The sequence below is a fragment of the Hemiscyllium ocellatum genome, chromosome 2, assembly GCF_020745735.1.
Source record: "Hemiscyllium ocellatum isolate sHemOce1 chromosome 2, sHemOce1.pat.X.cur, whole genome shotgun sequence".
NCBI lineage: Eukaryota > Metazoa > Chordata > Chondrichthyes > Orectolobiformes > Hemiscylliidae > Hemiscyllium > Hemiscyllium ocellatum.
Genome location: NC_083402.1, coordinates 122,733,983 through 122,761,460, shown reverse-complemented (window position 1 = coordinate 122,761,460; position 27,478 = coordinate 122,733,983). Strand labels below are relative to the sequence as shown.

General features: G+C 39.5%; 2 protein-coding genes across 3 annotated transcripts in view; both read left to right on the top strand.

Annotated features, from left to right (window-relative positions):
• Nucleotides 1-5,046, top strand: part of LOC132824894 (phosphatidylinositol 4-phosphate 5-kinase type-1 beta-like) — a 142,367-nt gene extending 137,321 nt beyond the window's left edge. The window contains exon 15 of the mRNA XM_060839793.1: nucleotides 3,845-5,046. Within this exon, the coding sequence (XP_060695776.1) occupies nucleotides 3,845-3,847 (3 nt within the window). The 3' untranslated portion in view covers nucleotides 3,848-5,046. The remainder of the gene's footprint in view (nucleotides 1-3,844) is intronic.
• A 6,718-nt stretch (nucleotides 5,047-11,764) lies between these two features.
• Nucleotides 11,765-24,966, top strand: fxn (frataxin). 2 transcript variants are annotated; one of them, XM_060846048.1, is made up of 5 exons: nucleotides 11,765-12,024; nucleotides 20,025-20,113; nucleotides 22,183-22,291; nucleotides 23,514-23,611; nucleotides 24,666-24,966. In XM_060846048.1, the coding sequence occupies exons 1-5, from the start codon at nucleotides 11,803-11,805 to the stop codon at nucleotides 24,811-24,813; spliced, it is 666 nt and encodes a 221-aa protein (XP_060702031.1). In that variant the 5' UTR covers nucleotides 11,765-11,802; the 3' UTR covers nucleotides 24,814-24,966. The 2 variants fall into 2 exon arrangements, with proteins under 2 accessions (XP_060702031.1, XP_060702021.1); XM_060846038.1 differs by having other exon boundaries at nucleotides 22,183-22,303.
• Nucleotides 24,967-27,478: the final 2,512 nt, after the last annotated feature.

Below are 27,478 nucleotides of genomic sequence, written 5' to 3'. Positions count from 1 at the left end.
GATTTTTCCTTCCCTATAAAAATTTGTTGGTCATAAAACTTTTTTTAGTAAGCATAACGATATATTTTTTAAAAACTATATTTGTATTTCAATTAATAACTTAATATCAGTGCTTAGGAGATGTGTGGCTTGGCACTAGCTAATGAGTTTGGAAATTTGATAAAGCAGAGTTTCTACAGAAAAAGCAAATCCCAACCTATGCAAGTTATGTAATGCAACATGTGATGAAGCATGAAGTGGTTTGCCACAGTTATTCTAAGAATAATTTGGTTAGATTGCAAGTGAAAATTTCTGTAAGAGGGTCAGCTGAGGATGCAGAGATGATTCAGTGCAATTTGGACAAGTTGAGTGGGCAGATGCATGCCAGATACAATATATATAATTTGGATAAATGAAGTTATCTACTTTTGTAGCAAGAAAAGGAACACCAATTATTATCCAAATGGCTATAATGTGAGAGGGGAGAATGTGCAACAAGACCTGGGTGTTCTTATACGCCAGTCGCTAAACCTAAACACTCAAGTGCAGCAAATGATACATCAGCCTTTATTTGAGTTATGATTTCGATTTATTTATTGTTTCATGTGTCTAAGTACAGTGAAAAGCTTTTGTTTACAAGTAGTACAGGCAGATCATAATAAGCAACAAGGATACAGATCATAGGGTGAAAGAAAACTTAGAGGAATACATGATTTGGAGATGCTGATATTGGTCTGGGATGTACAAAGTTAAAAATCACACAACACCAGGTAATAGTCTAACAGGTTTATTTAGAAGCACTAGCTTTTGGAACGCTGCTCCTTCATCAGGTGGTTGTGGAGTATCTGGTGTCTTATAATCTTATACTCCACAGCTCACCTGATGGAGGAGCAGCGCTCTGAAAGCCAGTCCTTCCAAATAAACCTATTGGACTATAATCTGATGTGATTTTTTTTTTAACTAGAAGCATACAGGTTACGTCACACAGGGTGTGTGCTAGGCAACATTATCAAGATCGGCATTATTTGAAGTTAGAGAATCAATTTATCAGTCTAATAATGGCTGGCAAGAACCTGTTCCTTATCCTGCTGGTGTGTGTGTGTGTGTGTGTGTGTGTGAACTTAGAGGATTGGAGTACAGGAGCAGGGACATCTTGCTACAATTGTACAGGGCTTTGGTTAGACTACCGCTGGAATACTGTGGGCAGCCTTGGTCTCTTTACTTGAGGAAGAATGCTGTTGTTATAGAGAGTGTAACAAAGGTTTACCAGGCTGATTCCTGGTTTGGCGAGTCTCTCATTTGAGAGGTTGAATCAGTTCACATTATATTCACTGGAGTTCAAAAGAATGAGAGGGTTCTCCTAAAAACAGATTAAAGTCTAACAGGACGAGACCAGGTAGATACAGGAAGGATGTTCCCGATGGTGGCAGAGTTCAGAACAAGGGGTCACAGTCTCAGATTATGGGATAAACCATTTAGGACTAAGATGAGAAAAATTTTCAGCCTGTGAAATTCACTACTTCGCTACCACACAAGCAGTCGAGGCCAAAACACACTATGATTCCAAGGAGGAGTTGAATATAACACTTAGGGCTAAATTCATCAAATGAGTGGGGGGGGGGGGTTGGGGAAGTAGGAACAGGCTAGTTGGTCATAGTGGCAAAGCAGGCTTGAAGGGCTGAATGGTCTACTCTTACTTCTATTTCCTAAGTTTCTAGGACAGACAGTTGCAACATATTATAGCACCAACATAAAACATACTAACAGCAGGATAGCCCCCAGTCCAGATTTCCTTATCTCAAATGCATTCCTTTTAGGAAGGACCTGAGCAAATGCTAAGCACCTTGGAAGGAAGGAAGCCACAGTCTTCTGTTACATTGACCTATCAACCTAGCAATTAAATCTCAATGAAAATGGGAAGAGTCGAGCTCAGATTGGTTCAAGGAATGAGAGATTTTGGAAATGTTAGATTGGAAAAATGGGTTTGTTCTCCTTGAAACAAAGAATCTGAGGAGATTTTATAGAGGTCATGAGAAATTTAGATTTAGCTGGTAGTTCAGAAATTAGAAGAAACAGCTCAAAGGCTCTTTGCAAAAGTTTCAGGGAGTTTAGTAGGGAGAATACTTTTGCTCAGCAAGTGCCAATATTCTGGAACTCTGTACTTCACAAAAATGGTGAAAGTGAAGGTAATGATTTTTTTAGAACAAAACTGGATAATGAAATAAATGTGCAGGGCTACAGGTACAAAGCAGGAGAATATGATTGACTGGTTTGCTTGAAAGTGATGCAACAGTGACTCAATGGCCAGAATGGCAGCCTTCTGTGCAGAAATTACTTTATGACCCAACAGGTGAAGCCCCTCTCTCAAATATCATAGTTCAAACATGGTGGAGTGTTTTTTTTCAAGATGGCAACAATTATTCCCCACCCTCCAACCCGAAAGGACTGCAAAAGTTCTTGGTATTCATCACAGTGTTATACAGTGGTACGTTTTGGAAAAAAACATGAATTGAGCGTTAGCACAGTTTGACATTGGCAAAGGAGATTGTTAGATTAGATTTGGGTCCTTCAGAATTGCTGCATTTCAACAATATTCTATACAGAGCTCATTTATTGAATTGAAGAACATGATGTTTCATCTGTTCAGCTTGTGATCTTTACTTTGAAACCATTACAACTTCAGAAAAAGAATCCGTATGTAGATTGAGATTCAAACAATAAAGCCTAAACAAAATCTAAATACTCTTATTGTCATTATGCAGTAACTGCGTTCTGTTATGATTAGATTACTTAGTGTGGAAACGGGCCCTTCGGCCCAACAAGTCCACACCAACCCTCCGAAGGGACAACCCATCCAGACTCATTCCCCTACATTTACCCCTTCACCTAACACTACGGGCAATTTAGCATGGCCAATTCACCTTACCTGCGCATCTTTAGACTGTGGGAGGAAACCCACGCAGACACTGGAAGAATGTGCAAACTCCACACAGACAGTTGCCAGAGGTGGGATTTGAACCCGGGTCTCTGGCACTATAAGGCAGCTGTGCTAACCACCTTAAGTCATTTTCCACTGATATTGAATGCCTCTTCTAATGAAAGAATCATAAGCTGTTTCTGGTCTCTACAAACCATGTATTAGCTAGGGAATCATTAAACTTACTTTGCTGGCAGAAAACTGTGGCTCAGTGGTTAGCACTGCTGCCTCACAGCACCAGTGTCCCAGGTTCGATTCCAGCCTCAGGCAACTGTCTGTGTGGTGTTTGCACATTCTCCCTGTGTCTGTGTGGGTTTCCTCCGGGTGCTCCAGTTTCTTCCCACAGTCCAAAGATGTGCAGGCCAGATAAATTGGCCATGCTAAATTGCCCATACTGTTGGGTGCATTAGTCAGAGGGAAATGGGTCTGAGTAGGTTACTCATCAAGGGTTGGTGTAGACTTGTTGGGCCGAAGGGCCTGTTTCCACACTGTAGGGAACCTAATCTAATCTAGATAAAAGAAGTGTGATTTACGTTGATGATAGGAAGGGTGGCACATTTGCAGTGGACTTTCCAGCTAGCTGTAACCTCACCTCAGACACTGCCCACTGGATTTGAGATGTGTTCCAAAAATAAGATCTAAAAATGTGTGAACTTTTAATTTCCAGACAAATCTAACTTGTCAAATCTGACCTGTAATAAATGTACATATTCACATGGATATTTCACAAATATCACTGTTATTTTGTCATTGCTTGCTCAAGGGATCTGCAAACTATATTCATGAAATTATTTGTTTTAGGGTGCTAAAATGTCATTTTAGAACAAAGTAGCATTGCAGGATTACTATCTTTTTAATGCAGCCACTTTGCCTTGTTTTTTAATCTAGTAAACCGCATGAAGAATTAATTCAACGTTTGGCAGAAGAGGAATATAAATCCAAGATGCCCATTCTTTCACTTGGAAAAGAAGGATACTTTGTACTTTCCGACTAATGAAGAATTCAGATGGAAATCCTGTTTAGTAAACAGGATTGCATGACCTCTGGCATATGCCATAGACTTTTGTGAACTGACATTAAATGGCACAGGATTCACAAGGAACATTTCATACCTAAGCGTTAAGTCTGTATTGCTGCTATATGAATGCAGTTTTATTCCCCATTTTTGTGATTCCACCTGACCAACTGAAGAGAGTTCGTCATTTCTACTGGTTCTGAAATTCTACCAGATTTATATTTTGTTACTTCAATAGTTTTGATTGCATACATTTCAGTGTCTGGCAGTTCAAAAAAAAAGTTTTTTCTCAGATGCCAAAAACACTTATGCCTGAAGCATAATTGTTAACTCTTCTATTTTGCTAAATTTCCTAAGAAGCAGTCTTTTAATCAGCCTCTGGATAAAATTGTCTACTTTGTACTTGCATTGAATTGCAATGTTTGCACATGACTACATTAAGTTACTCTAGAATCCCTAGTTTTGCTTACCTGTCAGTTTGAAACAGAAAAAAATGTTTACAGAAATGTGTGTACTTCATCTCAATATCTATTTTAAAAAAATGACAAAAGGTCTATTTTAATGAAGTCTTTTGGGGTCATCTTAAAAGTCTCTGTAAATAAATATCTTTAAAATTGTGAAGGAGTTTGCTTGAGAGATGCTTCCTATAACTTAATGTCCACTTAAAGAAGTATTGTATAGAATTATTTGACAAAATTATCTTCCAAGGTGTATAGTATAAACACTTGAATGGCCTGCTAAAATTTTTGCTGCATATTATATCTGTAGGTGGTATAGGACTTAAGTTTTGCTGCCGTTCTGAAGTAGAATCATATGTTTAAAAAACTTGTACTCAGATTATTTAAATGTTACACATTATTGAGCCTTTACGTTTATTTATGTCTTGCTGTAACTTCTCTACAAGGAAACAATTTATGAGAAGGGGATGTGTTTGACATCCCCTGGTGGACATTGTTTAGCACTACAGCATCCTGAGCAAACAGAATTTCGGTTTTGTCGATCAGGTCTGAACCAAATAAAAAGCACTTGGAAAGAACTGACCAGCAAAGAATTAATAAAAGCAAGTTGAACTTAATTCTAGAAAATTATTGGCTGATTTTCAACTTGTGGTGTACATTTTATTGATGTGGTATCTATTTGGCATCTCCTTTTAACCCACTTTTTTTCAAAATTCATTTCAGGGGATACAGGCTTCACTGGCAGGGCCAGTGTTTATTGCTCCTCTCTAATTATTCTTGAAAAGGTGGTGAAGAGCCACTATCCTGAACTGCTGCACAACATTTGATGTAGTAGATACACAGCATTTTCAGGGAGGCAATTCCTGGATTGTGACCCAGTGACATCGATGGAGCAGCTATTTATTTCTGGCTCAGGATAGCATGCAAATTGAAAGAGAACTTGCAGGTGGTGGTGTTTCCATGTATCTGGTGATCTTTCTAGATTGTGGTTGCTGTGGATTTAGATGCTGTTGTTTAAGGAGTCTTGCTGCCACTGAGCTTAGGTGATGAGGGATTGAATGTCTGTTTTATCCTGGATGATATTGAGCTGCTTGAGTGTTGTTATTGGAGCTGCGCTCATCCAGGCAAGTGAAGAATATTCCATCACACTCCTGCCTTGTGTCAGGCAGATGATGAACAGACTTTGGGAAGTTAAAAAGTGAGGAATTTGCTGCAGGATTTCTAGCCTCTGAGTGTTCTTGTAGCTATGTTATTTATTTGGCTACTCCAGTTCACTGTTGAATCATAATGTCTGAGAGCCTATACTCTACTCACTACATCAAGAAGAATCTAGTACACTGGAGTTTACAGAGGCTTGGTTGGTGAATGCCCTCTGACCTTGTGCTTATGTAAAATAAGGCATGACAAAGTAGGGTCAAAAAAGATCAAATCCTATTTGGTCATTATTGTCCCCATTTAAGATCTTCATTTGTAATTGCTTTTTTACAATTGTTCCTCAATTAGTTTGATTCTCACTTTATAATTGGTTTTGGGTCAGTTGAATAGGTTACTGTAGCAGCTCTAAACTGCCCCAGATCCTGAAATTAACCTGTTTGTGTTAACATATTGAATGTGAAAATGTTTCCTCTTGACAGAATTTACGACAAGAAGTCACTAATCAAAATTAAGCAGTCACCCATTTAGGACAATGTTGAAACATTTTTTCTGAGCACTGTAAGTCTTTGAAAATCTGTGCCTTTAGAAATATTCATAATCTCTGTTTCCATATATTCTTGGGTTAGCAAAGTGGGTGATGGGTTAGCAAAGTAGATAGGAATATGGCTTGAGGTTACAACCAGATTTGGAATGATTGTAAAATCATAGAACAAGCTTAAGAGAATACTCCTGCTTCTAACTTATTGTTTTATGTATGCTGGTTGATGCTTGAATGCTAAGATAATTAATGAACTTAGCATGGTTTTGATAACCCATCACAATGTACAAGCGCAGTTAAAGTTGGAGAACTTTCACCTTTTTCGTGAATACAAAGCATAAAAAGGAAGCAAGAGACTTGTTGACAATAAATTGGCTATGAATTCTTCAGAATATCCATAGTACCTCTGCATGTAGTCAGTGATGCTGAAACTCCTGTGGCTCCTTGCCATCCAGATACTATTTTAAATATGTAAGTCACAATCGGGGGGATCCAAGATGGCGGCGACCCAGCAAGACTGAGTCCACAGTGCTCTACCCAAAACTTGGGAAAAGTGGGCTATCCACCCCCACCACACTCACTAAACCATTTATAATAGTTGTTAACCTTAAATAGTTACCTATTAGTACATTTAAATAGTCTAATACTAGCTGGAAAATGAGTAAAGGGAAGGGAACGGGTGGCTCTAAGAAAGCAGGGACCCCTCCCCCACCCTCTCCCTCTTCAGCTGCAACAAAAGTGTCTTCAGCTGCTTCAGGAGATTTACCAATGAAGATGAGCTTTGAGGAGATGTTTGCCAGGTGGGAGGTGAAGATTGATGCTTTTATCGATGAGTCTCGGCAGAGCAGAGAAGCACTATCAGCCGAGCTGCAGAAGCAGGGCAGAGACATTCAGGAATTGGAGTGCCGAGTCAGAGAGGTGGAGTCGAAGGCCGCAGCCTCAGAGACTGCGATAAAATCGGCAGCCGACCACATCCGTTTTCTCGAGAATCGAGTCCAGAACCTAGAAAACCACATTGATGACCTCGAAAATCGATGTCGTAGAAAAAATATTCGGTTATTGGGCCTGCCCGAGCAGGAAGAGGGAGGTCAGCTGACAGCATTCTTCGAGCATTGGCTGCCACAACTTTTAAATCTGCATAATGGATCAGGCCAGGTAAGGGTAGAATGGGCCTACCGGGTCACAGTACGTGGGCCCGGCTCAACCCAGCGCCCACGCCCGGTCCTGTTCCAGCTGCAGAGCTATAGGGAGAGGCAGATGCTCCTGGAAGCCTCAAGAAATCTGGGAAAAGATCCCCAAGCTATGACCCACAAAGGATCCAGGATCATGCTGTTCCAGGACTTCTCCCCAGCTTTGGTCCGAAAGAGGAAGGCATTCGATGAGGCGAAGAAGCGTTTAAGGGACTTAAATATTCAGTACTCCTTACGATATCCAGCGACGCTACGCCTTAGCCACGAAGGATCCATATATAACTTCGGATCACCGGAGAAGGCTAAGGAATTCTTGGACTCTCTTAAATAAACTGTAAGAGATTGTGGACGCTGGTCTGCCTTTCCCATTATTTTGGTTTACATCCCTTCATCTTTTCTTATCTTTCCCCCTATGTGTGTATGTATATATATATATATGTTGGGGCGTTTGGTTAATGTTGATGGGGAGAGGTGGTTACCTTATTCTATTTTACTTCTGTTTTTAGGAGCGGGGTTGTTTTTCTTTCCCCTGTTATTTTGTGGTATTATATTTAAGTATTACATGTTGAGATTGTAATCTTATAGTTATATATGGTATTAATATTCCCAAATATATTTAGATGTGGGTGTGGGTGGGGGTGGGGTGTTCACTGTTAACTCTAGCTTTATATTATATTTGAATTCTCCTCATTTTATTGAGGAACACCTGGATCAAGGGTGGGGCACTGGTTGGAAGAGGGTAAGATGGACTGTGGGAGAGGAAGTGACGCTCCCTGGGAACAAGGGAGAAAATCTCCAATTCGGAATGTTTTATATTTTTTATACTTAGAAAGAGTTTTTTGTTATATTGTTTTGAGTGTATCAGAGAGTCTTTACTTTTGTAAATCTTGTATGCTCCATGCTCGGGATGTTCTAGATAGGGTTTCCCCTCCCGAGGGGTCTCGGATCTGTCCGGATGATTATGGCCGAACAGTCGGTTAAGTGGTGCACCTGGAATGTCAGGGGGAGTAATTCGCCAGTTAAAAGGAAGAAAATATTATCAAATCTTAAGGAGAGAGTTGATATAGCTCTCCTACAGGAGACACACCTGTCGGATAAAGAACACTTAAAATTACGACAGGGCGGATTTGATCAGGCCTTTTTTTCCTCTTTTAATTCAAAAAGCAGGGGAGTCGTTATCCTTGTCCGGAAGAACTTCCCTTTGAAAATTCTAAATCAGATAAAAGACGAATCTGGACGATATATTTTGATTAAAGCCCTCATAAATGGAGAGGAATATGGGATCTTAAATGTATACTGCCCCCCGGCACACCCCTTTAAATTCATAACGGAAGCTTTTTCAAAACTGATGGCCTTTGGTGCCCGTCATACAATTATAGGGGGAGACTTTAATTGTATTATGGATCCGGAAATAGACAGGATTCCCAAGAGTGCCGCTGGAGTATCTCCCAGATCTAGACAACTGGCGGACCTGAATAAAGAATTAGGATTGGTAGATGTATGGAGATGTCTCCATCCACAGAGTAGAGATTTTTCTTTCTACTCTAATCCACATAAATGTAAGTCACAATCATAGAATCCCTACATTAGGCCCATTCAGTCCACATTGACCCTTCAAAGAAAATCCCACCCAGACCTACCCCTACTTCCACTCCCCTACTCCATCGCTGTAACCTTGCATTTCCCTTTACTAATTCGCTTAGCCTTCACATCCCTGGATAAATGTGCAATGAAGCTGGCCAATCGACCTAACCTGCATGTCTTTGGATTATGGTAGAAAAACTGAGCACCCAGAACAAAGCCATGCAGCCAAGGAGAATATGCAAACTCCACAGAGTAGCCCATGACTGAAATTGAATCTGGGTCCCTGGCACTGAGAAGCACCAATGCTAACCATTGCACTACCCATTTCTACGAGATATCTTGAGTATACTTGATGGTGCATTGAGTGATGACACTGAAGCATAAGATCTTTTTCTTTTATTCTTAAGATATAGGTTCTTCTGACAAGGCCAGCATTTACACTACATTTGCTTATGCTCCATATTCATCTCATCCCACCTCACCTTAACTTACCACCAACATATGCTTTTATTCCTTTCTCCTCCATGTATTTCTCTAGCTTCCTGAATGTAGCTACACAATTCACATCAATTATAAGTCGTGGTAGTGAGTTCCACATTCTCACTACTCTGAGTAGACATGTTTCTTAAGTGAAGATTAGAGTGGTGCTGGAAAATCTCATTCCTGAAGGGCTTCTGGTCAAAACGTCGATATTCCTGCTCCTCTGATGCTGCCTGACTTGTTGTGCATTTCCAGCACCACTCTAATCACCAGCATCTGCAGGATCAACTTCTGCCTATGTTTCTTAAGACAGCTTGTTTACTCTTTCTAGACAGTTAGGAAAATCCTCAGTACTGCAATTGTCATTGTGAATTATTTTTTAAAACCGTCCTTTCCAATGCCTTTATTTCCTTGTTTTAAGATGCAGCCTGGAAGTAAATGTGGTCTAATCCAATTCGTACACTCGTCTAACAAAGCTTCTCTATACGCCATTATTGTTCATCCTTGTTATTCTGTTACAACAATGCATTGTTGGAGCACTTCAGATGCCAATTAAGTGTCAACTACTTTGATATAAGACTGAAGTCACCTTTACAAAAGGCAGATTTCCATCCCAGTAAACAGGTTACCCTTATGCCAACAAGTTTCATCCTCACGGTTACTGATATTGGCCTATCATTCCCAAATTTCTTTGAATCATATTTCAGACTTTGAGGGTGTTGGGAACTGAGCCTCTGGATTACTAGTTCAGCAGCCTGGTTCTGAACATCTCTGTAGCATTTTCTTTCAAACTGTGCTTTTGTTAAAACAAACATTACATGACATTTCAGAAATAAGCAGAAGAGCATTTGTACAGAATTCTTAGTACTCATCAGAATATACCCACCCCCACAACAATCTGGATGGACAGTAGATTTTCAGGAATTAAACTTAAGATTCCTTATCAGGCTCCTCCAGTTGCAGGACTAATCACCCTAAACTGAATTATCCTGATTGCAAGCATGGTTTCAGACTTGAGTTTGATCACTTGATAGGCCATCTCAAAAAAAAACCGATGATGTCCTTGTTTTAAATAGAATCTCTATCCTTTTCTTTAAGAAATTTAAGGACATTCTCAACTGACTTTCAGGGATGCTTAGTGTCATAAATTATAAGACTGCCCCTAAGGAAAAGTGTGTTCGTTTGCAATTCATATAACATGCAAGTGATATTGTTGAAATGTTACTGATCTTCACTGTCTGATTAGTAATAAACTACAAATTCAAATAAATTTAGAATTCAGATTATTTTCTGAAAAGTGTCCAATGCTTAGACTTTAAACCAACATTTCACTAATTCATTCTAAAACTTAGTTGAAGATATAAGTCATCTTCCTTCAACACTTTTCCAAAAAGCAATGGCTAATCCAGCCCTGACTGTTAGTTTACAAGTTTCAGATATCACAACTTGGAAACTGGAGTCTGCGGTTGAATTGACTTGAATTGAATTTATTGTCATGTACTGAGGTACAGTGAAAAGCTTTGTCTTAGTTCTTATATGTCAAAGTTCTGATGGCAAGCCAGTTGTCTAGATTTACAAAAACATTTGCTGTAATTCAGATTTTCAAGATCTGCCTTATACTTCTATATTTAAAAAATCTTAATGGTATGATTTAAAGAAAAGTCTTCCCCGTGTCCTCAATCAGCATTGTAAAGAGGCTATCTAGTCCCTTTTATATTTGCAGAAGCTCGCTATGTTTGTTACATTCCTAGCAGAGCCAACTCACTAAGAATAGGCCATTCAGCCCTTCGAGACTTGGGTTCATGACTGATCTAGCTGTGGTTTTAACCTCCCTATTCTTCCTGACCTCCATGACCACTTTGTCTATCAAAAATCTATTCGACACTCTCTTAAACAAAGTCAGTGACCCAGCATCCACTTGTCCGGGAAAAGGAAATTCCAGAGATTTACAGCCTTTTCAAAGGTTAATAAAAAATCAATAAGACCTCTTATTCTTGAGGGACAAACCTTATTTCTCATTTCCCACAGAATGGGTGGGAGGGAGGGAATGATCCTCCCAGCATCCACCCGACCAATCTGCTCAGAGTCGCCTATCTTGAATGTCCAGAGGTTGTGAAAGGTGCTGTATAAATAGTTTGGCTGTATGTAAATCTGAATTAATTTAAAAGCACAATACTGGGGGTGCTAGAAACACCCAGATTTTTCTCTCTTTTTCCGTCCTTGTAAAATTTCTGAAATCCCAGTTCCACACATGCTGCCTGACCTGCTCAACCCTTCCAGGTTTCCCTGGGGACGGGGCATCGCCACTCAAGCCGCGCCCCCATCGCTTTGGTGATGTAACCACGTTCCGATTCCCCGCCCACATACGTGTACGCCGTAGCCCCTGTTACGTCTGTTAGCCCCGCTCCACCCTTGGTCATGTTTGCATGCGCAACAGTGCCGCTCGCTCCTCACACAAGGAGTGCGAGTCGAGGGCCGATGTGATCGTTGGCCTTCACATCCCCCACCATCCAAACCGGTGGCAAATGGCGGGTTTTCTAAATCGGGGCTTATGCCCCTCGATCTTCAGGTTTACAAGGCATCTGAGAGTAACGACAGTCCCCGAAATTCATCATGTAACAATTCTCTCACTCAACACGTTTTCCACGGTGAGTAGGAGCACTAGAGGTGCTCATTTGTATGTATGCGGGTGTCACCTGACTGACCGTTATGGCCGTTATGTATTCAAACTCCGTTTGAGGATGGGAACCCGCGTCTCGAGCACAGCCGATGCTATCAAGCACCCCCCACCAACCTCACGTGCTGTGTTGCTATTGGGCTTTGGAGGGTCACGTGGACTGCATCCTCAACGGCTGCTTCATGCGGCCTCAATTAAGGTCCCGCCCCCTTCTCCCTGAACAAAGCCGATTGGTTACTGCTCAGAGAGCGGCTCTTCCGGTAGGGTCGAGCCGGGGTTAAAGGTCATCGGCATTGGAGGCTGCGCCAATGAGCTCGTTGTTGTGGTTCTATTGCAGCGAGAGGCTGTTTGGCCCGTTGTGTCTGTACTGTTCGACAGAGGGTCACATTCCTCTGCATATTTCCTTTATACCTGCGGATATAAAGAGATTACATTCTCTTCCGAACACTTGCTTCACCCTGCACCATATGCCGGTGCATTTCCAGATCCGAGCCACTGTCTGCATGAAAAAAACATCCTGCAGTGCTTTTTGTTCGTTAGCTTAAATCTCGGTTTCTTGGTTCCGGACCCTTACACCAACATAAACGTTTTTCTCCCTGTCCATTCTGATGAAGCTCCTCAGGGTTTTGAGACCCTTCCAGCAGGTCTCCTGGTGGCCGCTTCCTGATTGATCATGTCCGCATGAAAAGTGTTCTGTTCTGCTGGTATCAGAAGCCCACTGAAACAAGTGAAAGCAAAGAAAGATTGCAGTACATCTGCCGAATGGCTTCTCTGTGCGCTGTATGACTCTTTATGAAAATAAAATAGGATTTCAGATAGTTTGTTTTAAGTGGCCCAAGTTGGTATTAATGATAAATCCTGTAATGCAAATGTGGTATTAAATGCTTTACAGCCAATGTAGCACTTTTCTGAAGTGTCGTGGAAACATATGCACACTGCAAGTTCCTGTGAACAGCAGTGACATTATTGAATACTGTGTTTTAGTGGTCAGTTGAGGGATGAATATTGATCACAGTGCCAATTAAAACTTCCATATTCTTCAAAATATTGTCCGTTATCTTCCTCTGAGATACAGACAGGTTACAGTTTAATGTCTTAATTGATGGATAGCATCTTTTTTTATTAATTTGTGGTATATGGCTACAATTAGCAATGTGGTACTTATTGACCACCCTGATTTCTCTAGCAAGGAGCCACTTGAAATGCCCTAGTCCATGTAGTGTTGATACATCTTGAGTGTTGTAAAGCAGTGAATTTCAGGATTTTGACCCAGCGATAGAGAAGGTATGGCAATGTTGTTCCAAGTGAAGATGTTGTATGATTTGGAGAGGAATCTGCTACCCTTATGTTTCAAGATGATACATGTCACAGGATTGAAAGGTGCTGTCAAAGAAAGCTTGGCAAGATACTGAAATATATTTTGTATATGGAAATTTTGCTGTAATTATAAGCTGGCAGTGGTGAGAGTTAAATGTTGAACCTGATGGACAGCATATCACTCAAGCTGTTTTGTCCTGTATGGTGTCAGATTTCCTGGGTATCATCGGATACCAGGAAGTGGAGTTGCATGGAGGGAGTTACCTTAAAATTCTCAGCTTCTACATTGTCACAGAGTATTTATATGGCTGGCTCAGTTTAGCATCTAGCCATGAATAACACCCGGATGTTGCTAAAGGAAGACTCAGCTCTGGTGAGACTATTGAACGTCTGTGGAATATGGTTAGATTCTCTCCTACTGGTGATGGTGTAGGATCATGTTCAACTAACGACCAGAGTTGTTGAGTGGTGAAAATAGTCTCTTTCATTCAGCAATCACAGCACAAATTTGAGGTGGCAATAAAATGCAGCTCTTACAAGAACATCTTTATACACAGTTCTGAGATTTATTAAAATTCTATTACTATGGTGTTACATTATTTTATCTATAGTACACAAAGGTTTGAAGGGCTTTTGTTCTGGGTGACAGGTTAAAATGTTCTAAATGCTGGCTGCTACTTCTGATGGGATTAAGAGTATCTGACGGTCTACTTGCATAATTAAAGACGTGTTAGTTCTTTTGTCTTTTAAGTTAATAATTGTTAGTAAAAATATTAGGGCCTATGTGCTCTAAATAAATTAGAAATCGTACCTGTACTTAATAAAATAAAGAATATTAAACTGGTTAACACAGCTGGGTTGTGAGATTTGTTTACTATTTGCTGGTGTGAGTTTCATTCACTCATGCAATTTCGTGGAAGAACTGTTTTGTAGTTAGTTTCCTAAAGGGATAGTGGCCCAGTTAAAAGGTATTTAACGGGTACTTACTAATTGGATGTGAGCATAAGAGGTACCGTTGGTAGGTTTGCAGATGACACCAAAATTGGAGGTGTAGTGTACAACGAAGAAGGTTACTTCAGATTACAACAGGATCTTGATCAGACGGGTCAATGGGCTGAGAAGTGGCAGATGGAGTTTAATTCACATAAATGCGAAGTGCTGCATTTTGGGAAAGCAAATCTTATGAGGAATTATACACTTAATGGTAAGGTCCCAGCGAGTGTTGCTGAACAAAGAGACCTGGGAGTGCAGGTTCATAGCTCCTTAAAAGTGGAATCGCAGGTAGATAGGATAGTGAAGAAGGCGTTTGGTATGCTTTCTTTTATTGGTCAGAGTATTGAGTACAGGAGTTGGGAGGTCATGTTGCGGCTCTACAGGACATTGCTTAGGCCGCTGTTGGAATATTTTGTGCAAATCTGGTCTCCTTCCTATCGGAAAGATGTTATGAAACATGAAAGAGTTCAGAAGAGATTTACAAGGATGTTGCCAGGGTTGGAGGATTTGAGGTATAGGGAAAGGCTGAACAGGCTGGGGCTGTTTTCCCTGGAGCATTGGAGGCTGAGGGTTGACCTTATAGAGCTTTATAAAATCAGGAGGGGCATGGATTGGGTAAATAATCAAAGTCTTTTTGGGATTGGGGGAGTCCAGAACCAGAAGGCATAGGTTTAGAGTGAAAGGGGAAAGATATAAAAGAGACCTAAGGGTCAACATTTTCACGCAGAGGGTGGTACGTATATGGAATGAGCTGCCAGAGGAAGTGGTGGAGGCTGGTACAATTGCACCATTTAAGAGGCATTTGGATGGGTATATGAATAGGAAGGGTTTGGAGGGATATGAGCCGGGTGCTGGCAGGTGGGACTAAGTTGGGTTGGGATATCTGGTTAGCATGGACAAGTTGGACCAAAGGGTCTGTTTCCATGCTTGACATTTCTATGACTCTTTAGCATTGCCTAAATATCAGTAGTGACTGACCCAAATGCCAGTTTCTATGCTGTTTATACCCTAGAGAATCATATGTAATCATCCTACCAGTATCTTAGCATTCCTCCAATTGTGGCCATTATACATTCGCTAGAATTGAAACCTTTGTCGTTTAGATTCTATGTTTCTGAATCCCCAACATGAGCTCGATGTTCTATTTTAAAGAAAAACTTGTATTTCCACAACTTCCACCGCCTTGACATCCCAAAGTACCCCACAGTCAATGAAGTCCATTCACTTTTGTAATAATGAAATGCATCAGCAATTTGTAGACTGCACCTCCCACAAACACTAATGTGATAATGACCAAACAATCTATTTGAGAGGTTGGTTGATGAAAATGTATCGACAAGGACACTGGAGTGTGTCCACCTACTCATTTTCAAAATAATGGTATCCATCTGAGGAAACATTACAATTGAAAGATGGTACTTCCTGAAAATGAGATGTTCCCTCGGGACTGCATTTGGCTGTGTTTGTGTGGATTTTGAGCTCAGGTCTCTGGAGAAGTACTCAAACCCATAATCTTCTGACTAAAAGGCAAAAAGTAATACTGACTGAGCCACGTTGCACAATTTAATCATTTTTCTTCAACCGTCACTTTGACCATGTTTTTGGATTCCCTTCTAAATCTCTTGTATTGTGTTGTTATCCATTTTGGGCCAATTATGCTTCCATTAAGCACCTAAGAAAGATTTTTATTCCATGTTAAAGGGAGGTTTCTGTACACCTTGAAAGTGCATCATATTCTTTTGATTGTAACTTCAATGAAGCTTAAAATAAAAACTGATTTTTTATGAAGTTACTCTGGTTATACGTGCTCTGATTCCAGCTTTGATTCAGATGCTAAATACAACATGACACAAAAGTATCTCTCGTTTCCAAAACTGGCAGTAAAATTGTGACTTCCAAAGGTCCTTGAAATAACTCCACAGTGACCAGTATCCTGTGACCAAGTCACCCTTCATTTACACATGGAGAGTACTTAATACTGATGCAGCTCCCTCAGAGCTGAAAATTCCTGATGAAGGACTCTGGCCCGAAACGTCGAATTTCCTGTTCCTTGGATGCTGCCTAACCTGCTGTGCTTTAACCAGCAACACATTTTCAGCTCTGATCTCCAGCATCTGCAGACCTCACTTTTTACTCGCAGCTCCCTCAGAGCCAGCTGTCAGTGTGAACAGAACCTCTCACGTACCTGTTTCTTTCTGTCAGCCAGGGCTCCCTGATTGGGGCTGTTAATCTGGTCCAATCAGGGAACTCATAATCTGTGGTCCCACCTGGCCGATCTCGTTACAATTACTACTGTCCTGTTCTTGGAAAAACCATGACATTCTGCCAGAGGGAGTCACAAAAATGATAGAGATGGAGTTGTCATCCTCACCACTGATATAAGAAATGAGAGCAAAAGTAGGCCATTCAGCCCCTCAAACCTACCCCATCGTTGTGTAGGTTCATGGCTGATCTGCCCCAGGTCTCAACTCCACTTTCATGATGTTCATCATAACCCTCAAATTCTCAATATTTCAAAAATCTATCTACCTCCCTTTTAAATGTTCTCAACGATCTAGACTCCATAAATATTTGGGCTAGAGAATTCCAGATGTTTACTATTCTAAGAAACTAAATTCCTTCACAGCTGAATTTTAAATTAGTGACCCTTTGTTCTGCAAATATGTCCCATAATTCAAGATTCCACCAGCAGTGAAAACATATTCTCCACATTATTCTGTCAAGCACCCTCATGATATTTGCATTTTTCACGAGATCACCCTCAGTCTTCTCGAACAAATGAAGACCAATCCTGTTTCACTGTTCCCGTAAATCAACCCATTCATCACAGAATCAGCCTATTGGACCTCATTAAAACTGCCTCCAATGCCAATATATTTCTTCTTGTGTACAAGACCCTGAACTGTACATTGTATTTCAGGTGCAACCTCACCGACACCCTGTTGTAACAAGACTTCCAACAATAATGTCAAAATTTCATTTGCCTCCTTAATTGCTTGGTTTTTACACCTGGCAATTTTTTGTGTTTCATTGACAAGGACACCCGGTTCCCTCAGTTCCCTCCCTTTTGTAGTCTCCTTCTGTTTAAATAATAGTCTGTCTTTGATTCTTCCTACCAGAGTACACAACTTTCCTATATTAAACTTTATCTGTTAATTTATTTTTGTCCATTCACTCAACCTTTCAGATTTCCTTGCAGATTTCTTATGTAATCATCACAAAATGCCCACCCACCTATTTTTGTATCATAAGCAAATTTAAATAAATTACATTCTGTCCCCTCGTCCATCTCATTATTATATTGTTACGAATTGAGGGCATACTCTTCATTTTTGTGGCACTCCAAGTTACATCTTTCCAAACTGAAAAAAACTTATTGTCCACATTCTGGGTGTTACCCACCATATTGCCAGCATACCATGAGCTCTTGTGCAATGATCTTTTATATGACATCTTATGAAATGCCTCTGGAAATTATAAATTTCCTTCCATCATAAAACAATAGAAAGATACTTATTGCTATCAAATATTTTTAGTTTCACTGAGATTGACTGTTGTCAGCTAACAATTGGTCAAAAAGTTAGGAAAATCAAGTCTTTTTTGAGCCTCCAATAGGAATTAATAAATCTACAGATAATGGCACTACCTGAGAATGGTCCTGTGAAATCATACACAACAGGAGGAGCCTATTTGGCCCATTGTGAAAATGTTGGCTTTTTCAGAGGGAAATGCAATTGCTTTCAGTTCCTGCTTGCTCGTTTGCCCATTTCCATTCAATTGATTATTTAATTTAACTTTCGAAAGTTACTGTTCTTGAGGTAGTGCATTCCAGATCATAACTTGTTAATTTTATTCATGTTGCCTCTCATTCTTTTGGTAATTACCTCAAATCTGTGTTGTCCATTTATTTAACCTCCTGGACCCCGTTTCTCATTGTTTCCTCTATATTCCACCAGATGGAGCTTCACACAGAATTTTAATACATGCTGCCAGAGACAGCAGGGCAACAGCTATGTACTGTATCTTTCCTCTTTCTTTATAGAACTACTGCATTCAAAATGAGTAGCACGGTATAGAGCTACACCCATCACAAAACAAAGTAAAGGCAAAAGATACTTTAGCTATTAAGTTTCATGGTTGCACAGGGCTAAGCATGCCATATTTTGCTCCATGTTGCATCTGTACTTCCAGTTCTTTTAAACTGGTTGAGACGTGAATACATGTGAAGGATTGAAATGTTTCACATTGTTTTTGGATTGCACTCACTGTACATATAATCAAATAATTTAATTTGTCACAAATATTTATAACTTCAATACAATAGGACCTACTTAAGTGAAATTGCCTGGGTTTCTTCAAAGGACCATAAATTTGATTGCAAAACTGTCTTACTGTTAATTTTCATTCAACACCTATAATACAGAACTCTGATAACTGTTCAGGCACCACACATTTCTGCATTTACCTCGACATGCAATAACAAAATAGTGAAACAAAATTAAAATATGGCAGAAGCTGGGTATCTAAATGTAAATAAAAGATGGTAGAAAAATTTCACCAGGTCAGGAGTCTCAAAGGTGCTAATGCTAAGGAGAGGAAGCCATTGCAAGGAATAAGTCATTCATTCCTTTCATCAGCACACTCTCAGCTGTATATGATAGAAAGCAAACATTAGGAATCTGAACAGAATGGTGAAAGAGATGAGAACATAGATACATTAATAGATATTGAGGGAACAAAATTGGGAAGTTGAAGTTATGGGCATTCATCAATGAGGGTAACTATGGCTGTTTTAAGAGGGGTAAAAACGTTGCTTGTGAAGAAAGAGTCATTTAAACATTAGGGAATAATTATCTAAGGTGAGGCAGCTAAATGGTTCGCTCCTTTATATCTAATTACAGAAAGATGTCAAGTGGTATTTGGTAAATAATTAAAATTTATTGATTAGTGACAAAAGCTGTTTTTTTCACTATTTCATGCTGAAACTCACAATCCAGCCATTTGTTTACTAAGTTTCCAATGTTTAGCTTCTAATCTAAGCCTTTGATTCTTTACTCCTCTTTTCCTGGAAGCATCATTTGCTGTAGTACAGTTTTATCAGTACCTTAATAACCATTCTCCATCGGCCTAAATAGTGATTGCTGTGATTGTTAGCAGACTATAGTATTTGGTCAAGAGGAAATCACAAATACCTTGCACATTACAATGAGGTTCCCTAAATAACAGTTATAAACAGGGATCTAAGTTTGATTTACTTTTTCTCCCCCTCCTTGGGCCACAGACATTCCTGTTAATATTCCAACTGAGGTTAGTACGCTCTGCATTAGTGCCCCAACTGAGATCCACATTTACAATTCTGATCAGCTATCACATTTCTCTAGAATATTTGCCCTTATTATCCTCTTAAGAGTTTATTTTATTATTGTTAACCTGAAATAGTCTATTTAGCTTTACAGGTTGTAATTCACAAAGGTTGGGAGATTTAACATTAATTATCTTTATGTTTAATGTGAAAAAATACCAATTAGTACTCAAGGAAGGGAATTCCTCTTGTGCTGGCCTCTTTGGCAAGACTTTAGCATGAAATCCCTTTTTACACCTGCATAGAATATATTTTTACTCATCCCACTGACAATTAAATCATGTTTTTATCTTTTGTAGGGTTTTCAGCATTCAGACTGGTTAAGGTGCTTACAGTTGCAGAGGAAGGAAATTCATTCATCAACTTTGAGAAGAATGGAAAATGCAAGGTATCCTTAAGTGACAAAAGGCGTGTGTGTGTGTGTGTGTGTGTGGTTGTTGGATGCATAATTAACTTGGCATTGTTTCAGTGATAAAGCAACAATGTAGATGTTTGCTGATCCTGTTTGTAAAACTAGTCAAATATTTCATTTGTGTCTAAATAATGAAAGCTTGATACTTGGTACAGCCTCAACAAACCTAGTGATCTGAATGCCTTGAAATTTTTCTGATTTCTCTATCAGGGCACAAATGAACTGTGATGACACAACATTGTTTTGATTCACTGTGTATGTCAAAGAAGTTAACATTACAAGTCTCTATTCATTTTTGTTCATACTTGATCCCACCCCATCCTAGTTGACAACTTTTGCCACCTTTCATGCTAAATGATATTACAAATGGCTTCCACTGTCCAATTAGTGATTCACACCCAATTAGAAGCGTGGCCATGAGTTGCACCTTAAAGAAATTCACTTTCGACCCTCCTCCTTCCAAGCTACCACATTATTTCCAATCTCTAGATCTTCTTCCAAGTCCTATGCTCGTCTTTCTCACAATTTTCCATTGGAATCTCTCTCATCAGATTGGCATCCCTACGACAGGAACTAAATGGATCAAATCAGTCACATTTCCAGATCATTGTGACTGTACACATGGTGCATTTTGCCTCTTCCTTGCTGTTGACATGTCCAGCCTTTGATCTGGTTGGCCAGACCATTCCCTTTCAGCATCTCTTTTCTGCTGTCCAGCTGACTGGGACTATGTTGCTTCATTTGTCTGATTGTGCTTTACAGCCAGCGAATATGTTTGAAATGTGATCAGTGTTATAACATAAGAAATAAAGCCAGTTTACAAAGAGCAACCTCCCGTACACATAATTTGACAATGGCCAGAGACATTCCTTTATTTTGATGGTGTTGATTGAAGGATATACATTGACCAGGACACTGGAGAGAATTTCCCTTTACATAGAGTCATAGGTCCTACAGCACAAAAACAGTCCAGTCCATGCCAACTGTAATCCCAAACTAATTTTGTCCCACCTGCCTGCTCCTGGCCCAAATTCTTTCAAATCTTCCCTATTTGTGTATTTATCCAAACGTCTTTTAAACGTTGTAATTGTACCCACATCCACCACTTGCTCTGGAAGTTGATTCCACACTTGAACCACCCTCTGTGTAAAAAAAAATTGCCCCTAATTTTTATAAATCCCTCTTCTCACCTTAAAAATGTGCCCCCACATTGAAATCTCCCACCCTAGGGAAAAGACCATTAACTCTATCTATACCCCTCATTATTTTATAAACTTCTATAAGGTCACTGTTCAACCCCCTATGTTCCAGTGAAAGAACTCCCAGCCTATCAAGCCTTTGCTTATAACTCAAACCTTCCATACCCAGCAACATCCTGGTCCAACGAGAGTGTCAGCCTTAAACTGAATTTGAACTTGCAACATCCTGACTCAGAGGCAAAGTATTGTCCACTGTGTCAGGACTGCCAATTCACCATCCCTACTTGTGATGCCCGAGAGCCTAATTTCTTGACACCACACAAAAAGATTTTGTACCAAAAAAAAATGAGTCCAGTTTACCGAAAGGTGTATGGCACAATCAAGTAACCAATAATGATGCAAGATACGCTTCCACTTAAGCAGGTGACTTGCTCTATAGCATGCGAAATGTTTGAAGAAAGTATATCATACAAAATAAAAGCATTTCATGAAGGGGAGTGTCCTTTTTTTTGAACTTGAATTGTGGTTACATGAATCCATCAAGGGCTGATAAAATTTCTGGTCAAATGCTGCAGTTTCCTCCTAAATTGTTTACTTTGTGAATTTAATTGGTTTGAAGAAGGTGGTTTTGTCTACTCAAAAACCCAATTGAGTAACAACAATTATGAGAAGTACGAATGGTCATCTTTTCCTTTCTTGAGTGAAATTGTATTAAGCTGCCTGTAGGGGAGAAAGGAAAGGAAAAGAAATAATTTTAGGTATACCATAACATTCTCTCCTGTAAAGACACTTTATTTAAGTATTTGGAAGATGATGAGCTTAAATCATTACTCTTTCTCTTTGCAGTTTACTGGATGAAGCCACATATGAGAGACTTGCAGAAGAAACATTGGACCTTTTAGCTGACTTCTTTGAAGATCTTGGAGATCAACCATTTGTTCCAAAAGACTATGATGTAACATTTGCGGTAAAACTCAACTGACTGCATATGGTGGCCATGTAAATGGAGCAGGCTACTGCTATTGATTATCTGTCAATACAGCCAGCTATGAAGAAGCATGTGATAATATCTTGGAAAAAATTGCCAAATGGAGGCCAAATACTTGTCCATCACAGCAAAGATCATCACTGTTCCCAATTCATAATTAATAAATTGATTGCCCAATACTTATAATCATATTGAAACAGACAGTGGGATAACATCACATATTAACATAGAACACCGTGTTAGTAAATATAACTGCAGTTTGGATTTGCATAGTTCCTTTATCATAAAAAACAGCTCAAGGCATTCCACATGAACAGTTAACAAAACAAAATCACATCTAAGTCACATACTAGAAATTGTATCAACTACTTTGTAAAGAATTTAAGGTTTTAAGTTGAGCTTTACTGGTTGAGAAGCTGACAGGCTTAGGCATGGTATTCAAGTGTTCATGGCTAAAGCAGGTTGAGGCATGACTACCACTGCAGCGATTAAAACCAGGAGTGCTCAAGTGAGCAGAATCTGAAATAATAAAAACAAAGAACTGCAGATGCTGGAAATCTGAAACAGAAACAAAGTACTACAGAAACTCAGCAGGTTTAGCAGCAACTGTAGAGAGAAAAATAAAGTTAACATTTTGGGCTCAGTGACCCTATCTGAGAACTGAAATTAACAAATGGTGGCATTTATGCTGATGACAGTGCGGGAAGAGGTTTGAAAACAAATTCAATAATTTCTTCAGACATAACTACCACTGTTAACCAGATGTTGTTTGAAGGAAATAAATCATAATCAGGAATAAAATAGATTGAAATAAATGAAAATGTTATTTAAACATCTTTTCAGAGAAAAATGATTTATGCAGAACAGACTGATGTTGGAAAACAAATGGAAGTGAACAGAGTACTGCTTTATGTTCCACATCAGTCTCTCAATTCAGATCAAAGGGAACTAATGTGGAAACTTCTTTTCCTGATATTATACAAAGTATTAAATTCAGTATCAAGTATTTGCACTTGCATTTAGCTCATTATAACAAAGAAGCATTTTTTTTCCATAATACATTATTTGTGTTTAATTACCTCTAATTACTCCCTTTTTTTGAATCCATCTTCTCCTAAACCTCCACTTGGAGGGCAACTAGCACATGTTAAATATTCTCCTGACTCACTATATTTTTATTGTTTTTCAGAATGGTGTGTTGACAATAAATATGGGAGAAGCCTTGGGGACATATGTGATTAATAAACAGACTCCAAACCGACAAATCTGGTTATCATCTCCCATCAGGTATTTACAGAATGCAAACCAAAGCTTTTTTTATAAACTTGTACAATGGCAATTTGCAGTTTAAAAAAAATGTGGCTCATAGAAAAATTGATCAGTTTTACAATTCCTTCTCTTATGCAACACTCCTTATGACAGCCTCTCTTTTCAGAGCTAGCATCTGTCTCTCTGAAGTCACACAAATTTTGTGTGGGTTGGTGCATAATTGCAAACCAACGTCTTAGTGTTGTTACTGTTGCCTTACTTTGTGAGCTACGCTCCAATGAGCACCACTCACTAGCTATGACCAGTGAGTAGAGTCATAAAGTCAGATGTGCACTCTCTCATCCAAAAGTGTGTATATGTGCATACCCAGGAAGGCATTGTCTGCTGGAGCCCCAGGGTGACCAGGACAGGGCATAGAGCTGGTACTAGTGTAGTCACAAAAAACAGGCTCAGTATAAAGCAGTTTGAGTATGAAATTGGAGAGAGAGAGATTTGGAACATTAAATGAGAAGCTGGGATGGAGTTCCGTGATGCATGTCAGGGGAACAGACCGAAGCTGAAAGAACTGGCACTCATGATATGAGAGGGATTAAAAATAAGAAAACTTAATCTCCCAGCTCCAACCTGTTGCATTCCTATAATCTTCATGATAAGGAGGGCAGAGTCCAAGTTAACAATCAAAAATAGCATCATGATGACATTATCAGCATCATGATTTGATCTTTACCTCACCCCAGCCTTGCAAAGTCTGCAGTCTGACAGTTCAATCATAGCAGAAGAAGTCCAGCAGCCAGAGGAGTTTGTGGATAGTATGAGGGCTTCTCCATTGTTAAAAATCCTCGAGCAAGCTTCTGGAGTGAGCTTCTGCGACATGTGGCTGCCTTCCTACAATCTAATCAGTTTTCCACCAAAATCCCACTCCTGCTCTCCAGGCAGCTAGTGAATTTGTTGATATGTCTACTTAAGTGAGAGTCCAGAGGCTATCATATTGCTGAGACCCTTCCACTGTGATGTAAGGATTAGAAATGTACATGGATTTTCATCAAACCATTCTCTCTACATTTTTCCTCAGTGGGCCTAAGCGATACGATTGGACCGGGAAAAAATGGGTCTATTCTCATGATGGAATTTGTTTACATGGTCTGCTCACGAAGGAGTTCTCTACAACATTCAAGACCCAAGTGGATGTACTTTCAGTAGCAGATGTCAGTGATGTATGACCTAGCAAAAAAAATCTAAGAACTATTTCCAAAAGCTGTTTTATAAAAGATAAACACTTTTGGATTTATTATGTTTGAATCTCTTGTTCCTGTGACAGTTTCTGACATGCTGTAAAGACCGCAAGTTGTCCCAAAGTAAACTGCCTTGTTGGAGCTCTCCTTTTCAGTGGAGTCTTTTACTGCCAAAGGGTTTGAGATTCTTTGATTGCAGTAAACCTGTAAAAGTGTATTTTGTTTTGTACAATGAAATTAATAAGATTTCTTTCTGTACCTGAATTAATTGTGAATAGTATTAAGTGCCTACTAATGTTCCTAGATAATATGCTCACTTTTTTCCTAAATTTATGATACTCAAACAAAATTATAGAATATATATCAAGCAATAATAATGCTGGATGTTTGATTCACCTACTCCCTCAAATTTTGACAGCTTCCTCAAATTTTATAGTTTTACAGGCACACAATTCAAATTTTCTTTTTTTTTCAAATTTAGGTTTGAGTGTATTTTATGATATATTGAAAAGGACCAATTACATAAACTCAGCACATCCAAATCTCCAGTGGAGATTGGGGAGAGAAATAATACTACAGCTCTAACTCCAGGTCCCCACTATAAGTCCACAAAAGTCAATTTACCCAAACGATAAAAAAGCATATAATGTCCGTGGAACAACTTTAACTTTCTCCTTTATTTTCTTGTATTCATTGTTCAAGTTATTCATTAAGTCAGATTTTTGTACTCCACAGTAGGATTCAGCAGGAAAGAGTGTGGGTCTTGTTTCCACAACAACTGAAATTGCCCTTTTCATCCAAGATGACAGGACACCTTGTCCTTTAATCGTTGCTGGGAAACCTACCTGCCATTTGAAAGGTAGAGTAAGCTTTAGCTTGTTTTCATTCACCAAAAATAATTTCTTCAATGGTAACCATAGGCATTTGTCCCACCTCAGAAAAATAAAATACCAGTGCAGGAGCTGGTTGGGTGGGTAGACAATCGAAAATAAACAAGTGTAGTATTGCAAAATAGTTAAAGATGAGATCGAAGGAATCAACACTGTAGTGTTGCTTGCCAGTTTTGTGGGTATGATTTGACATTTAGCCTTCCAAATCTACACTCCAACTGGATCCTTACTTGGTGATGTTGGCCTGAAATATTAACTCTTGTTTCCTTCTTCACAAATGCTGACAGGCCTACAGTGTATTTCCAGCCTTTTCTATTTTACCTTAGTTGGTGTGTGAAATTTCTAAGCCCCATCTCTGTTCTATCCATGATTTGGTATCTGTGATTGGTCATTGTTGCCATGAATTCACAGAAAGGCAAGCTGACTTAGCTTTGTTTACCAGCCCCTATCAACAAAAACAAAATACTCCTCTTCCTGGTGAATATTTCAGTAGATACTTCTAATCAATATATTCAGAGATGTTATTGCACATGCTGGGGCAGGTTGGACTTGAATTTGGGTTTCCTGGCTCAGATATAGGGACACTACCACTGCACCACAGAAGACCTCATGAGTTTCACTAACCTATTTTTCTAATCAACCTGTTCAGGATGTTATTACACACCTCTAGAGCAGGTGGGATTTAAACCCAGGCCTCTCAGGCCGGGGCAGATTGACTCCCACAGCACTATTCGAGACCTCATGACTTTCAGTAATAGTGATCTTTGAACTATCCCCACCTGTAGCAGCTGGCTGCACATCAGGTATTCCAACCACCCACAACCATTCTGAATAATAACACTTTGATGAGCAATGGTAGATTGGATTTTAGAGTCTGGCTGTGAGAAGGTGCATTACCTGATCAATGTACATTTAGTGCAGCAATTATGTAAATTTCAGGAAGGCATTTGTAATAAAATGGGAATTGGACCATGGAACCAACAAGAAAATATTTATTTATGAGAATCTGATTTTCAATAAAATCCCAGAAATGTATGGGAACTAGAAAATCATGAATTGTTTCATTATATTAGAAACATACATGTCACGTTTATAACCTGCATATGTAACCATAATGTGCACTTGCTTATTGTTTTGAATATAACATTCACCGGACTGAATTGGATTGATGATTGCTGCGAAGAATGAAGGTACCATCAAGATTTGCCTACTAGTGTCCTGAAGTGCTCCCTCTGATCCCACAAGGAAAGATTCTACAATTAAATAACTTACGAGATATGTTTTTTGATGTGAGTTGCAGGATAAATACTGAACAGGATATCAGGGATATCCTGCTTTTCTTCAAACAGTAGTGGGATCTTACATGTCCACCTCAGAGGACAGCAGGTGGATAAATCCCCAGGACCTGATCAGGTATACCCGAGAACTCTTGGGAAGCTAGAGAAGTGATTGCCTCTTGTTGAGAGATTTGTATTATCGATGGTCACAGGTAAGGTGCCGGAAGGTTGGACGGTGGCTAATGTGGTGCCACTGCTTAAGAGGGGTGGGAAGGACAAGCCAGGGAACTATAGACCAGTGAGCCTGATGTCGGTGGTGAGCAAGTTGTTGGAAGGAATCCTGAGGAGAAAGTGAGGACTGCAAATGCTGGAGATCAGAGCTGAAAATGTGTTGCTGGAAAAGCGCAGCAGGTCAGGCAGCATCCAAGGAGTAGGAGAATCGACGTTTCGGGCATAAGCCCTTCTTCAGGAATGATTCCTGAAGAA